Source organism: Setaria viridis, chromosome 7, assembly GCF_005286985.2.
Source record: "Setaria viridis chromosome 7, Setaria_viridis_v4.0, whole genome shotgun sequence".
Lineage (NCBI taxonomy): Eukaryota > Viridiplantae > Streptophyta > Magnoliopsida > Poales > Poaceae > Setaria > Setaria viridis.
Genome location: NC_048269.2, coordinates 30,430,627 through 30,444,108, shown reverse-complemented (window position 1 = coordinate 30,444,108; position 13,482 = coordinate 30,430,627). Strand labels below are relative to the sequence as shown.

At 50.4% G+C, this 13,482-nt stretch overlaps 1 protein-coding gene across 1 annotated transcript; it reads left to right on the top strand.

Moving 5' to 3' along the window:
• The first annotated feature begins 5,988 nt into the window (after positions 1-5,988).
• On the top strand, positions 5,989-12,567 carry LOC117863860 (ABC transporter B family member 19). The gene is made up of 9 exons (XM_034747731.2): positions 5,989-6,562; positions 6,680-6,734; positions 7,141-7,517; positions 8,676-8,935; positions 9,050-9,366; positions 9,468-9,691; positions 9,771-10,596; positions 10,679-10,920; positions 11,143-12,567. Exons 1-9 carry the CDS (start codon positions 6,278-6,280, stop codon positions 12,349-12,351), a joined length of 3,795 nt encoding a protein of 1,264 aa, XP_034603622.1. The 5' UTR covers positions 5,989-6,277; the 3' UTR covers positions 12,352-12,567.
• The last annotated feature ends 915 nt before the right edge of the window (positions 12,568-13,482 follow it).

Genomic DNA, 13,482 nt, shown 5'->3' with positions numbered 1-13,482 from the left:
AGGCGACGGCTTTTTACCGTGTCTCGCCGACGAGGCATGCAGTAGAGACTAGCGAGCCAGTCGCATCGGCATCGCAATCGGCGCGTCCCCGAACGAATCCCAAAAGGCTGCTCGTCGCGCGCGCGGCGCTCAACATGATGAAGAGGATCCTGCGCCTACCTGATCGGAGATCATGAGTGGATGGATGAATCCGAGGACGGCGAGTCCGGACAAGCGCCGGAGTGACATGTTGCCGTCAAGCAGGGCGCTCTCTCCACTCCATCGATCACTTCGCTCGCTCGCTGATGGTTCGGTTCCCCTGCCCTCTCGTCTCATCGTCCACGGAGAACAGAAGGCGTACGCTATACCTGGGCCCGCGCCGCACCGTGCTGCATGCAGCCTCTCGCGAGCACGGAACAGAACAGAGCACTGAGCATGAGCAGCCAGCCCTTCCCTCCCCCAACAAATTGGACGCACGCACTGCATCCGCCTCATCTGAACTGTCTAGAGCACAGTGATGGCCTGCAAGCTGCAGGCCAACGTCTACTGCTACCGCTAGGAACCAATCGATCGGCAGACCATGCCTCTGATGCCGTATTTTTTGTTTTTTTAAGCTTTTTAAAAGATTCTCACAAATACGCTTCTTTCGGAACCATTTCAAAATCTGGACCCTTAGCTTGGCGTCATCCACACTGACGCCAAACTTACACATCTCGGCGCCAGTCATCCTGATGCCAAGGTCCACGCGCAGCTGCTGACGCGGATGTCGATATGGCGGGCCATGGATCTTGACGCCATGCTTGGCACCATAGGCCTTGGTGTCGAGCAATTTACCCCATGCCTCTTGACGTTTCGAACGAAACAAGTATAATTATTCCGAGAGGTGTGTAACAAACTGGTTAGGACGTGAGCTTCTTATCCCAGAGACGTGGCGGGGCTTGGCGCCATGGATCTTGGCGCTGTAGGCCTTAACGTCGAGCAATTTACCCCATACCTCTTGGCGTTTCGAACGAAACAAGTATAATTATTTCGAGGAGTGTGCAACAAACTACGTTGTGGTTCCACTAGTTAGAACGTGGGCTTCTTATACTTGTTTCGTTCGAAATGCCAAGAGGTATGGAGTAAATTGCTCGGCGCCAAGACCTACGATGCTAAGCTTGGCGCCAAGATCCACGACGCCAAGGCTTGACGTCATCATGGATGGTGCCAAGCCCCTACCATATCGGTATCCGCATCAGCAACTGCGTATGAATCTTGGCGTCAGGATGGCTGGCGTCGAGACGTGTAAGTTTTGAAATTGTTCCGCCAGCAACGTAGTTGCGAGAATCTTTAAAAAAAAGACTAAAAAAAAGACGGCCTCTGATGCCCAGAAATCCCGTGGCCATGAGTGTTTGTAAACGCTCGGTTACCGTGCAAAAGCTGGATGCAGCCTCCCTGATGATTCCCGCGAGATCTCATCTCTGAGCATTTACCCCTGATCTAGGGCTCTTGCTCCTCCAGACCAGACTCTTCTCGGTTCTCACCCTATCTTAAGCAGCCAGCCTGCGTAAGGCTGACGAAGACGGTCAGACAGCGCCATGATGCTGTCTATCCTTTGGGTTAGTAGCAGCGATTAGCCGATTAGTTAATGGCGATGCTACCATCAGCTACACCCATAGCCTCGCGGTGGGGAAGCGTGCGCGCTCGGCGGGCGGTGTCACACACAGCTCGGAGCTTTGTTCGCTTTTCCCTGACCTTTTCTGCCGGGCAAGCATATGCGATTAGCAGCGGTTGGGGTGTTGCTGCATGGAAGCCAGGTACGTTCGCGATCGAGACGCTTGTGCTAATCAAGCCCGGTATCCAGCTTAATCCTCGACATCGCAGGGGACCAGCAGCCACGAACATCATATTCCGGCCAAGGGATCATGCCTCCCACAAACCCTAATCATGCACGGGGTTTACCTTAAAGCTACCGTACAAAAGCAAGGCTGGCTATCCTCCTGCCCTTGAGTGAGGCTCTCGGACAGTGAGGAAAGGAAGCGTGCAGTGAGGCTGGACAGATCGATGGGGTGACCTAAAACATTCTGCTAATGTGCAGGATCGCCCGGCCGAAGCTGTCATCCGCATGCCCGGCGCATTTCTTATTGCAAAACGCGCCTCCTTTTTCCACCGTGTTACTGTATTATTCTGCTAGTGTATGGCCGTATGCTTTTGCTGCTGCTACCTTCCAAGCAGATGCACACGATGAGAGCGGGTTGGGTTCCAAGAAGTATCCTATCCGAGCCAGCCTGAGCCTGACGACGACGATAGCCGATACAGGGAACGTCCTGAGAAATTGCACGGGACATGCGGTCCGTTCAGGGCAGAGAGGCGGCGTCTGAATCCTTTGGAAAAGGAATTGGAGCAGTCCTGGCACGACAACTATCGCATCGGCTGCTCGCTTTTGATGGCAGCAGCAGCAGCACAGACAGGGTGTCGTGTGTCGTCCAGGACGCACGCGAAGCGCCACAGGCTTTTGTTCACTACTCATCAATCGTCATCGCCACACTTTGATGAGCTGAAAGAAAGAAAGAAAGAGAGAGGAAAACGCGACGGCTTTATCTATCAGCGTATCTGGTTTTCCCTGTAAAGTGTCGCCGATGAGCAGCTCGGACTCGGAAACATGCGGGGCACTGACGAAGTGACGATCTGAAAGACCCCAACAAGATGCCACTGTGTAGCAGCAGTTTCAGTTTATTATTATATTATACGTGTACACTGTCATTGTGAGTTGGAAATTTCGTAAAAACCTATCATTTGGTGCTGCCGGCTGCTCCAATCATTTCTGCAATCTGGCCATTCTTTCTGCAACAGCTACCCTGCACAGCAGAGGCGGTTATTGTTTATTTCACCGCCCTTTTGTCTTCGGGTGTTTGATGCTTGAGGTTAAGTTTGTGCTTATCACATGTAACCTTCGAATGCTAATTAAAAAAACTAAATATGAGCTAATTATAAATTAATTACATAAATGGAGGCTAATTCGTGAGATAAATCTATTAAACCTAATTCATTCATGATTAGCACATATTTACTGTCAAATCATGGATTAATTAGTTTTAATAAATTCGTCTCGCGAATTAGCCTCCATCCATGCAATTGATTTTATAATTAATCTATATTTAATACTCCTAATTAGTATCTAAACATTCGATATGACAGCGATTAAACTTTAGTACGTGGAATGAGTATAGTCAGATATTGCTTCCGATGAAGGCACACTCTTCTCAATCCTAGTACTACCAAGCAGCTGTACAATACTAGAGTGATAGCATGCAGTCAAAAATTCAGAGAGAGGCTTTAGCTGAAAGCACAAGTCATCACACGGTTGGTGTTGTGGACAGGGCAGAATCGCTGTCACCACGAGGAATAATACGCGCCCGGCTGCAAAATGCTAGCGTAACCGCCAACGTCCGGATCGACAAACCAAATCCGGAGCGTGACTACGCCCGATCGATCCGCCGGGAATTAAAGATGCACACACGCATGCCACCACGGACGGTCAAAAAGGGTCTCCATCAGTAAGTAGCAGCCACGCTAAGTGTTGTGTCAAATTTTTCTTTCGCCCGGTTCAAAGATCCTCCCCGGGGGTGAGGATGGATAGCGGCTGTTCGGTCATCTCTGTCGCCCCTGCTGCAGAACGCACATTCGCTATGCTTTTTATCGTGCCAATGCTTGTTTTTCCTTTTTTTAAAAAAAAAAACAAACCGTTCTTCTTTGAAAGTTTGAGTATTAAATTTTAGGGCTACCGTGGCCATGGTTTCTACGGCGTCAGTTACCTTTCAGCATCTGTCAAAGCTTGGGTTCACATTTGTGATTGGGAATTTGGCGATTAGTCTAGTGTAAAGTACGCTTACGCCCACGTGGTGCCACCATTATTTTTAGGTCGCGTGCAAACAGGTGGAGGGCACGCTTTCTCCGAGCCGCCATCATCAGCTCTACTAGTTCTCTACCAAGCTCACTTTGTCCTAACAGCACCTTCATTTGCGTTATATGAACCAATCGAAGTTAAAACACCTGTGCACGTCTGTGAGTGACAACGGAGAAGATCATGTCAGTAACAAATACTGTGCGTTGGTCACCTCGATCCGATGACGCAGTGCGCCTGTGGGTCGATCGCGTCGGGTGCCGTCAATGATCACCGGCCGTGTCGGCTCGGCGCTCGCAACTTGTGCGGCCGTACGTGTTTTGTTGCGTCGGTAACCGGCCGGCGCATGATTGATCGACGACAGTCTCGAGCTGCTCCCGTGCTCCGCGGCGACGGCCGACGGCGAGGCTCGCGACGGACGACGGCGGTGCACGAGCGTGGCGTGCAGCGTGTACCTCCAGCCCTCCACCGTGCGTGATTTGATAGGACGAGCGGGATTTATCGTCCACAGTGAGCCGGCCGGCTCTCTCTAGGCCTACGGTACTACGGCCCTACGATCTGAGTCGACACGACCATAGCAGGGGAAGCCGCTCTCCAGGACCAGGACCAGGGGCCTGTGCGGCCGCGGCACATGCGGCGGCCAGGGGTACTCGGCGCGTACCCCGTGCGCCAGCCTATGGCCTCCCGCTCCAACCTGCCCAAGCCACACGGGCACACGGCCGCTGGCTGGCCCGGCCCGCCTTCAACGCCGAGCAGATTTTCGAGCGCTGCCCGGCCAGCCGTCAGGCGAGGCCGCAGCGGTAGCGCTGGGCAGCAGAGGCGCCCACTTCAGCCGGGGCTTGCCAAGTTGCCATAGGCCAAACGGCAGGGAGGACCTGAGGGGAAGGGGAGCGCGGAGCGCCGGAGCGGAGGCCGGGGCACATGGGCGGAGCGCCGTGACCTGAGCAGCAGGCGGAGGCAGCGACCTTTGCCTGCTGCCTCTGCAGACTGCAGTGGTAGCTAGTCTCAGGAATCACGACTCCTGCCTGTGCTCTGCTCCGCGCGGCTGGTCCACCCGCTCTCTCCCCTCTTTATTTTACTTCACTCCTCCCCATGCGCTGCACTGCGCCCCTCGGGTGCCGTCACCGCCAGTGAACCCAAGGCGCCGCTCGCTCGCCGGCCTGGGAGAAGAGCAGAGGATGCCGGTCAACGTCTACCGGCCGGGGCCGATCAACGAGGTCTTGTTTCGTCCAATTGTTCTTGGCACCGTTCACTCACCTACGGCTAGCTACATAGCTATACGAACGTTACAGTAGAGTACGACCCTTGTCCGGTGCTCGATCAAACTATCAGTATAGAATTTTACAAAGATTTTATTTCAAAAAAAAGAAAATTATTAAGATACATACTTATTTTTTATGAAATATACGAACTATTTTTGGTTAGATGGTATGTTGTGACGTATTTCTTGGAGGAATATACGCTTTTTATCTTGAAGATGCTATCCAGCCCAAAGATGCGAATAGAGTTCGGTGTCATGACACATGACAACAAATATCCACATCCTCGAGACTTTGTTTTCGGATACGTATAGGAGGGATTAAGAGGGCCTCAATCCATATGAATTGGAAAGGCCACTTGTTTATCCAAACAAGGTTTGAGGAGTAAAAGGTTGCTACCAACATTTACACTGAACAAGTTAGTAAAGAGAAAATTCACAAATGCGAGATCATCTCATGCTACCTCACTCCGAGTGCTGCATGTCTGCTTCGTGACTGATGCATCTCCTTGCTCTAATGTGATTGTATGGCATTCTTTTCTATTTACCGTTACGCGACACCTACTACATGATGAGTACTCTCACCGTTCAAAATTGTACGTTATTTTAGCTTTTTAAGATTCATACATATTATTATATATCTAGATACAGTGTATAGTGTATGCGTAATAATATCTATAAATTTTTAAAAAAATAAAACGACACTCTGAACAAACCACCCTGTTAAAATTCTGCACATTGCAATCCTGCTGAGCTGAAAAAGGAGTGCGAGCGGTAAAGCTCACCGCAAGTGAGCGCAGCTGTGCTCCGCCTCTGCCTCCTGACCCCGCGCCCCACACTGCACTGCCCTCCTCCTCTTTATCACTCGCCCCGACGCCGCGCTAGCTTCTGACCTGACCACCGCAGCGCGGAGCACAAAAGCTCACCACTACCGCCACCCCCACCCCCACAAACCTCGCCTGCACGTCACCGATACCGAGGCGCAGCCCAGGCCGGCAGGCACTTCCCCCGTCTCGCTCTGCTTGCTGCCCCACCGCAGGCCAAGAAAGAAGCGAAAGCGGCGACGCCGTCTCCAATGCCGCAGGGCGCCGCGGCGGCGGCCTGAGAGTGCGAGCCGCTCTGTCGACTGTCGAGGTCGGGCGGGGGAACGCATTGCGATGGCGGAGTCGGCTTTGGCGGACGGGAAGGCGGAGAAGGCGGCCAGTGGAGGAGGGGGCGATGCGGCGGGGGAGGGGAAGAAGAGGGCCGACCAGGCCGTGGCGTTCCACGAGCTGTTCTCGTTCGCCGACAAGTGGGACCTCATGCTCATGGCGGCGGGCAGCCTGGGCGCGCTCGCGCACGGCGCCGCCATGCCGCTCTTCTTCCTCCTCTTCGGGGACCTCATCAACGGCTTCGGCAAGAACCAGACAGACCTCCGCACCATGACCGACGAGGTCGCCAAGGTCCGTTCTTTCTTCCTCCCTTGCTCACTCAAACAACCTCGCCGAGATCGCCGCTTATCGTCGCAACTCGCCAGTGTTTATGGTGCTAACAGAGCGATTCATCCTCTCCTCGTGCAGTATGCGCTCTACTTCGTCTACCTGGGGCTGGTGGTCTGCGTCTCCTCCTACGCAGGTGACCTTCTCTTCTCTATCCATCCCCTGTTCCTCGCCCCCTCGAGTTCCGTACGACTCCCCATCACTTGCTGTCTTCTCCGACGCACCAAGCCTCTTTTCGAGCATAGTAATGGAGTACAGGGGCCTGTTTGCGAAATAGGATCTGGTCATGGCCGGTGGGGCATCTCGAAGACCAGCCCACTCACTTGCACAAGTCCCGTCGCCATCACACCAAACGGGGAAAAGTTTTACAACTATACCAGTTTGTCTCGTTTTCGTGTCGACGAATCCGGCAAGCGAGCTCACCGGCGTCCATGCCGGCGGCGTGCCTGATGCAAAGTTCCACATTCAAGTTGCAACCTTGTGGGCTCAACATATTCTTGATTCTAGCACACTGGCTGAAGCTGCACTCTTTCGTTCCCCAGAGATCGCGTGCTGGATGTACACCGGGGAGCGGCAGGTGATCGCGCTTCGGAAGGCCTACCTGGACGCCGTGCTGCGTCAGGACGTGGGGTTCTTCGACACGGACGCGCGCACGGGCGACATCGTGTTCGGCGTCTCCACCGACACGCTGCTCGTGCAGGACGCCATCGGCGAGAAGGTCGGCAACTTTATCCACTACATCGCCACCTTCCTGGCCGGGTTGGTGGTCGGGTTCGTATCAGCGTGGCGGCTTGCGCTCCTCAGCGTGGCCGTCATCCCCGCCATCGCCTTCGCCGGAGGCCTGTACGCGTACACGCTCACCGGGCTCACTTCCAAGAGCCGGGAGTCCTATGCAAATGCAGGCGTCGTCGCGGAGCAGGTAAAAGACGCTTGCCTCCTGTCGTGTTTCCCGTGGGGAACTAGGCTGTTGCTGTTCTGTCCACTGTTGCATAGTGTCGTCAGATATATTTCTCTTGGATTAGGATTAGGATTCGTGTTCGATTAATCTATGCATTTCCGTAGTGCGCGCTTGGACTTGTGAGGGAATTGGGCTGGTGGGTAGGTAGTCATTCTTGGTGCTGTCTGCTGATTAGGAGCCAAAAATCTTGTTTTTAATGCTGCAAGACGACTGACCAACATGCGATTTATTCTTTTTTCAACTTTTTATGCTTTGGGAATCCTATGAGCCATTCCATAACTTGGTGGGGGCAGTGCTTGCGGCTTTCAGCTTTCCACAGGGTTTGCGTGCTCAACTTTTGGTGTAGTGGTTCTGTGCCCTTTCCATTTTCTAAAACTCTCTATATGGATTACTTCAAGAGTTTCCTATTTGCACTAGGCTGATGCCTCAGTGAAAGTAGTAAAAAGACTTCCCTGACTACTTTATTACTAAGCAACTAGGTTTGGCAGGCTATGCCTAACAAAAGGACATTAAGTAGTTGTGTGAAGAATACACTGTTGACCTACTAATTAGTATTAGACTATTAGTAGATTGTTAAAAAATTATGCGTAATGGCTCTGCGCATAGTTTGAACTGCAGTATCTCTTTTATAAGCTATCAATTGTGGTGCCCCGTACAAAGAAAGTTTAGTCATGTTACTTTGTTGGGATAATACCTTTTGATTCTTTTGTGGGTAACATTCCATCACTGGAAAACATGTAGTATGTGATGCTAGAGGAATATGGGAGTTGAGTTGATGATTTTTAGCCATATGATGCAGGTGATCAACTGTTGATACTACAAAACTGGTGAATGCTTTTGTTTCTTTCGATATGGAAATCACATATATAGTTTTCTTAGAACAAAACCGCATATATGTCCATGTGCCCAATTGCCTAATGATTTGTGCAATTTCAGTAATTTTAGTATGAAGTGCTCTACTATGTTGCTACCAGCAATAGGTGGGATAGCATTTTATTTGATTTGTTTATTGTTCAAATTATTTTGGTTGACACTGTCTGTTAATCACCATCTTGCAATATATAAGAATTTAATTGCTTGTATCTGCTTATATGCTGATCGAGAAACATCCTTGTACAGGCAATTGCCCAAGTAAGAACAGTGTACTCTTTTGTCGGAGAGAGCAAAGCACTTAATTCCTATTCTGAGGCAATTCAGAACACACTGAAGCTTGGTTACAAAGCTGGTATGGCCAAAGGGCTTGGGATCGGATGTACTTACGGAATAGCATGCATGTCTTGGGCACTGGTATTCTGGTATGCTGGTGTTTTCATCAGGAATGGACAGAGTGACGGTGGCAAGGCTTTTACTGCAATTTTTTCTGCAATCGTCGGTGGCATGTAAGTAAAAAGATGTTGGTTTTATGATAATCCTGTTTCATTTGTTTTCTCCTGTCCGTGAAACTATTTTCCTTGTTTCTCTTGTGTGTAATAACTGCTTATTTTGTTCTACAGGAGCCTTGGGCAGGCTTTCTCAAACCTTGGAGCCTTCAGCAAAGGGAAGATTGCTGGTTACAAATTGCTGGAGATCATCCGCCAGAAACCCTCCATAGTCAATGATCATAAGGATGGAAAGTGGTTGGCTGAGGTCCATGGAAACATAGAATTTAAGGAAGTTACTTTCAGTTATCCGTCAAGGCCTGATGTTATGATCTTTAGGGATTTCTCTCTCTTCTTCCCTGCTGGTAAAACTGTCGCGGTCGTTGGAGGCAGTGGTTCTGGAAAGAGCACTGTTGTGGCTTTGATAGAAAGGTTCTATGATCCTAATGAAGGTAATAACAAATGCATTGCCTAAGGGGACTGTTGATTTACATTTTGTGAATATGTAGAGATCCTTCCAAACTATTGTCTTAAACTTTTAACTGCATTTCAGGCCAGGTTTTGCTCGACAATGTTGACATAAAGACACTCCAACTGAGGTGGTTGAGAGACCAGATTGGTTTAGTAAACCAAGAACCTGCTCTTTTTGCAACCACTATCCTTGAGAATATACTGTATGGAAAGCCAGATGCCACTGTTGCAGAAGTTGAGGCTGCGGCGACTGCATCCAATGCTCATAGTTTTATATCTCTTCTTCCAAATGGCTACAACACAACGGTGCGTCTCTACTTTCCCTCCGTACATGTAATTTAGCCTAAACGACCAAATATTAACTTTATCATATTATTGTTCACAGGTTGGTGAGCGAGGCACCCAGCTGTCTGGTGGTCAGAAGCAACGTATAGCAATAGCTCGTGCTATGCTGAAGAACCCGAAGATTCTACTCCTTGATGAAGCTACCAGCGCTTTAGATGCAGACTCAGAAAGCATCGTGCAAGAAGCTCTTGACCGTTTGATGGTTGGGAGGACGACGGTAGTTGTTGCCCATCGTCTGTCCACTATAAGAAACGTGAACATGATTGCTGTGATTCAACAAGGCCAAGTTGTTGAGACTGGGACACACGATGAACTCCTAGCAAAAGGAAGCACTGGAGCATATGCCTCCCTGGTTCGTTTTCAGGAATCAGCACGGAATAGGGATCTTGGAGGTGCATCTACCCGCAGATCACGGTCAATGCACTTGACAAGCTCACTTTCCACCAAATCTCTCAGCCTCAGGTCTGGAAGTCTAAGGAACTTGAGCTACCAGTACAGTACTGGAGCAGATGGACGCATAGAGATGATCTCGAATGCAGATAATGACCGCAAATACCCAGCACCACGTGGTTACTTCCTGAAGCTCCTGAAATTGAATGCACCTGAATGGCCTTATGCTGTATTGGGCGCCATTGGTTCCGTCCTCTCGGGATTTATTGGTCCAACATTTGCCATTGTTATGGGTGAAATGCTGGATGTGTTCTACTACAGGGACCCCAATGAAATGGAGAAGAAAACAAAGCTATATGTGTTCATCTACATCGGCACAGGCATATATGCTGTTGTTGCTTATCTTGTGCAGCATTACTTCTTCAGCATCATGGGAGAAAATCTTACAACCAGGGTTAGGAGGATGATGTTATCCGGTATGTATCATCTCCATTCCACAATCGGTTTTTTGTGGTGCCATCTTGAATATAGTATGAATATCTACTCTGTTTACTGCAGCAATACTTAGGAATGAAGTGGGTTGGTTTGACGAAGAAGAAAACAACTCAAGTCTTGTGGCTGCTCGTCTAGCAGTCGATGCAGCAGATGTGAAGTCAGCTATAGCTGAGAGAATATCAGTCATCCTGCAGAACATGACGTCCCTTATGACTTCTTTTGTTGTTGGTTTTATCATTGAATGGAGAGTGGCACTCCTTATCCTGGCCACTTTCCCTCTTCTTGTGCTTGCCAACTTTGCCCAGGTAATTTCTTGGCCTACTCTTCAGTGATCCATGTCGCCATTTCACCGTTAAAACTTATACCAAGTCCATTTATAAGAACAATTCTTAGTGCAGTTTGTCAAAGGCATATATTAGCTAATTTAGGGCAATGTATCTAAATGAGAACAAGTCTTAGTTTTACTCTGCCTGTGTAGCAGCTTCATGCCTCTAAAACGGGAATGTTGTTTGTTTTTATGCTTTCAGCAAATTTCAATGAAGGGCTTTGCTGGTGACACAGCAAAGGCACATGCCAAGAGCAGTATGGTTGCTGGTGAAGGAGTGAGCAATATTCGCACCGTGGCTGCATTCAACGCTCAAAGCAAGATCTTGTCACTCTTCAGCCATGAACTGCGCATACCAGAGCAGCAAATCCTTCGTCGTAGCCAGACATCAGGTCTTCTGTTTGGACTTTCACAGCTATGCCTGTACTCCTCGGAGGCGCTCATTCTCTGGTATGGTTCTCATCTCGTCCGATCACATGGATCCACCTTCTCCAAGGTCATCAAGGTGTTTGTTGTCCTTGTGGTGACTGCCAACTCTGTAGCTGAGACTGTGAGCCTAGCCCCAGAGATCGTCCGTGGAGGTGAATCCATCCGATCCATCTTTGGCATCCTCAACAGGGCAACAAGAATTGAGCCTGATGATCCTGAGTCAGAGCGTGTCACCACCATCCGAGGGGACATTGAGTTGCGGCATGTGGACTTTGCCTATCCAGCACGCCCAGACATTCAAATCTTCAAGGATTTCAACCTGAAGATCCATGCTGGGCGTAGCCAAGCTCTAGTCGGAGCCAGCGGTTCAGGGAAGAGCACTGTCATTGCTCTCATCGAGCGTTTCTACGATCCGACTGGGGGCAAAGTCAGTATTGATGGCAAGGACATCAGGAGGCTGAACTTGAAGTCCTTGCGGCTCAAGATCGGCCTTGTGCAGCAGGAGCCGGTCCTCTTCGCTGCGAGCATCCTAGAAAACATTGCGTATGGCAAGGATGGTGCGACCGAGGAGGAGGTGATCGAGGCAGCAAAGACAGCAAACGTTCACGGCTTCGTCAGCCAGCTTCCCGACGGCTACAAGACGGCAGTCGGCGAGCGTGGCGTGCAGCTGTCAGGCGGGCAGAAGCAGCGGATCGCCATCGCCAGGGCGGTGCTTAAGGACCCGGCCATCCTGCTGCTGGACGAGGCGACGAGCGCCCTGGACGCGGAGTCCGAGTGCGTGCTGCAGGAGGCGCTGGAGCGGCTGATGAAGGGGCGGACCACCGTCCTGGTGGCCCACCGCCTCTCGACGATCCGAGGGGTGGACCGCATCGCCGTGGTGCAGGACGGGCGGATCGTGGAGCACGGCAGCCACAACGAGCTCCTGACCCGGCCGGAGGGCGCCTACTCACGGCTGCTGCAGTTGCAGCACCACCGTGTCTGACGGCGTTGTGCAAGTGCATCCTCTGATTAATACAAGATGATGACACCTTCGTTTTGGAGACTGGGATGGCCGGATTTTTTTTTTCGGTTGGTGGTGGTCGTGCGGATGTAGATACTAGGGCAACCGTGTATGTTCTTAATGCTGTGGATCGCAAGCTTGAACTTGGAACATCTGATCTGTATCTTCCCCCGGAATGTATGATGCAACTCTTCTTTAGATCTTTTTGTTGACTTTTCTCCATCTGTTCGCATCTTCTCTAGTATTATTATGTGATTTTTGAAGGGACTAATGAAAATGCCCCGAGCGGCGGGTCACATACTCACATTGTATGGTCCCATGGATGCAACGTTGGTTAATCCCTGTTCTCACCTGCGCCCTCGTAAAAAAAAAAAGTTCTCACCTGCGCGGAGGCCGTACGTTGTGTGATCCTCGAGCAGAGCTGGCTGTCGCAATCGGATTCCGGAGGCGAGCCCACATCAGCGTCTCGGCGGGCATGGCGCGGCGGCGTTGGGCGCCGCCGGAGATGGAGCAGGCAGCAAGAGAGCATCGGGCTATCGACTTCGCGGGCCCTGGAACTGTCTTAAGTTCGGCCCATACTTTGTATTTTCTTCGGCCCCCAACGGTGTTGTTTCTTAGGCCTATAATAGCCTTTGGGCTTAATGTAGGGTCCACGTTGACCACCATTTCCTTCCTGTCTCTCTCTGTACACCGTCACATGGTAGAAATACCGCAATACCTATGGTGCCTACCTGATGTCCTCGTACGAATCTACTCCCTCCGTTCCGAATTACTATTTTTTTTAATTTTTCTAGATACAAAACTTTTGATATGGATCTAAATGTATGTACGTCTAAATGCGTATAAAAATTATGTATATAGAAAAATTTAAAACGAATGATAATTTGGTATGTAAGAGTATAATCTTAATTTCCCATTGATAACTGTACTGTCTCATCATAAGCATAGAGCACGATATAATTAGGCCCGCAATTAATGGAGCCGAGGTGACCCTGCTGCACTTTGCGTGCCAGCCAAACTAGGCATCTTCGGTCGCTGGCACGTCGAGCTCCTCCGGCTGCAGGGGCGCGGAAGTAGCCGTACGCTCGCCCCAGTACCCTGTACAGTCGCGAT

Coding starts and splice junctions, on each gene's coding strand:
- LOC117863860 (XM_034747731.2), top strand. CDS start 6,278: ATGGCGGAGTCGGCTTTGGCGGACGGGAAGGCGGAGAAGGCGGCCAGT. Junction 8,936..9,049: donor TCTGCAATCGTCGGTGGCAT/GTAAGTAAAAAG, acceptor TTTGTTCTACAG/GAGCCTTGGGCAGGCTTTCT. Junction 10,597..10,678: donor TAGGAGGATGATGTTATCCG/GTATGTATCATC, acceptor TGTTTACTGCAG/CAATACTTAGGAATGAAGTG.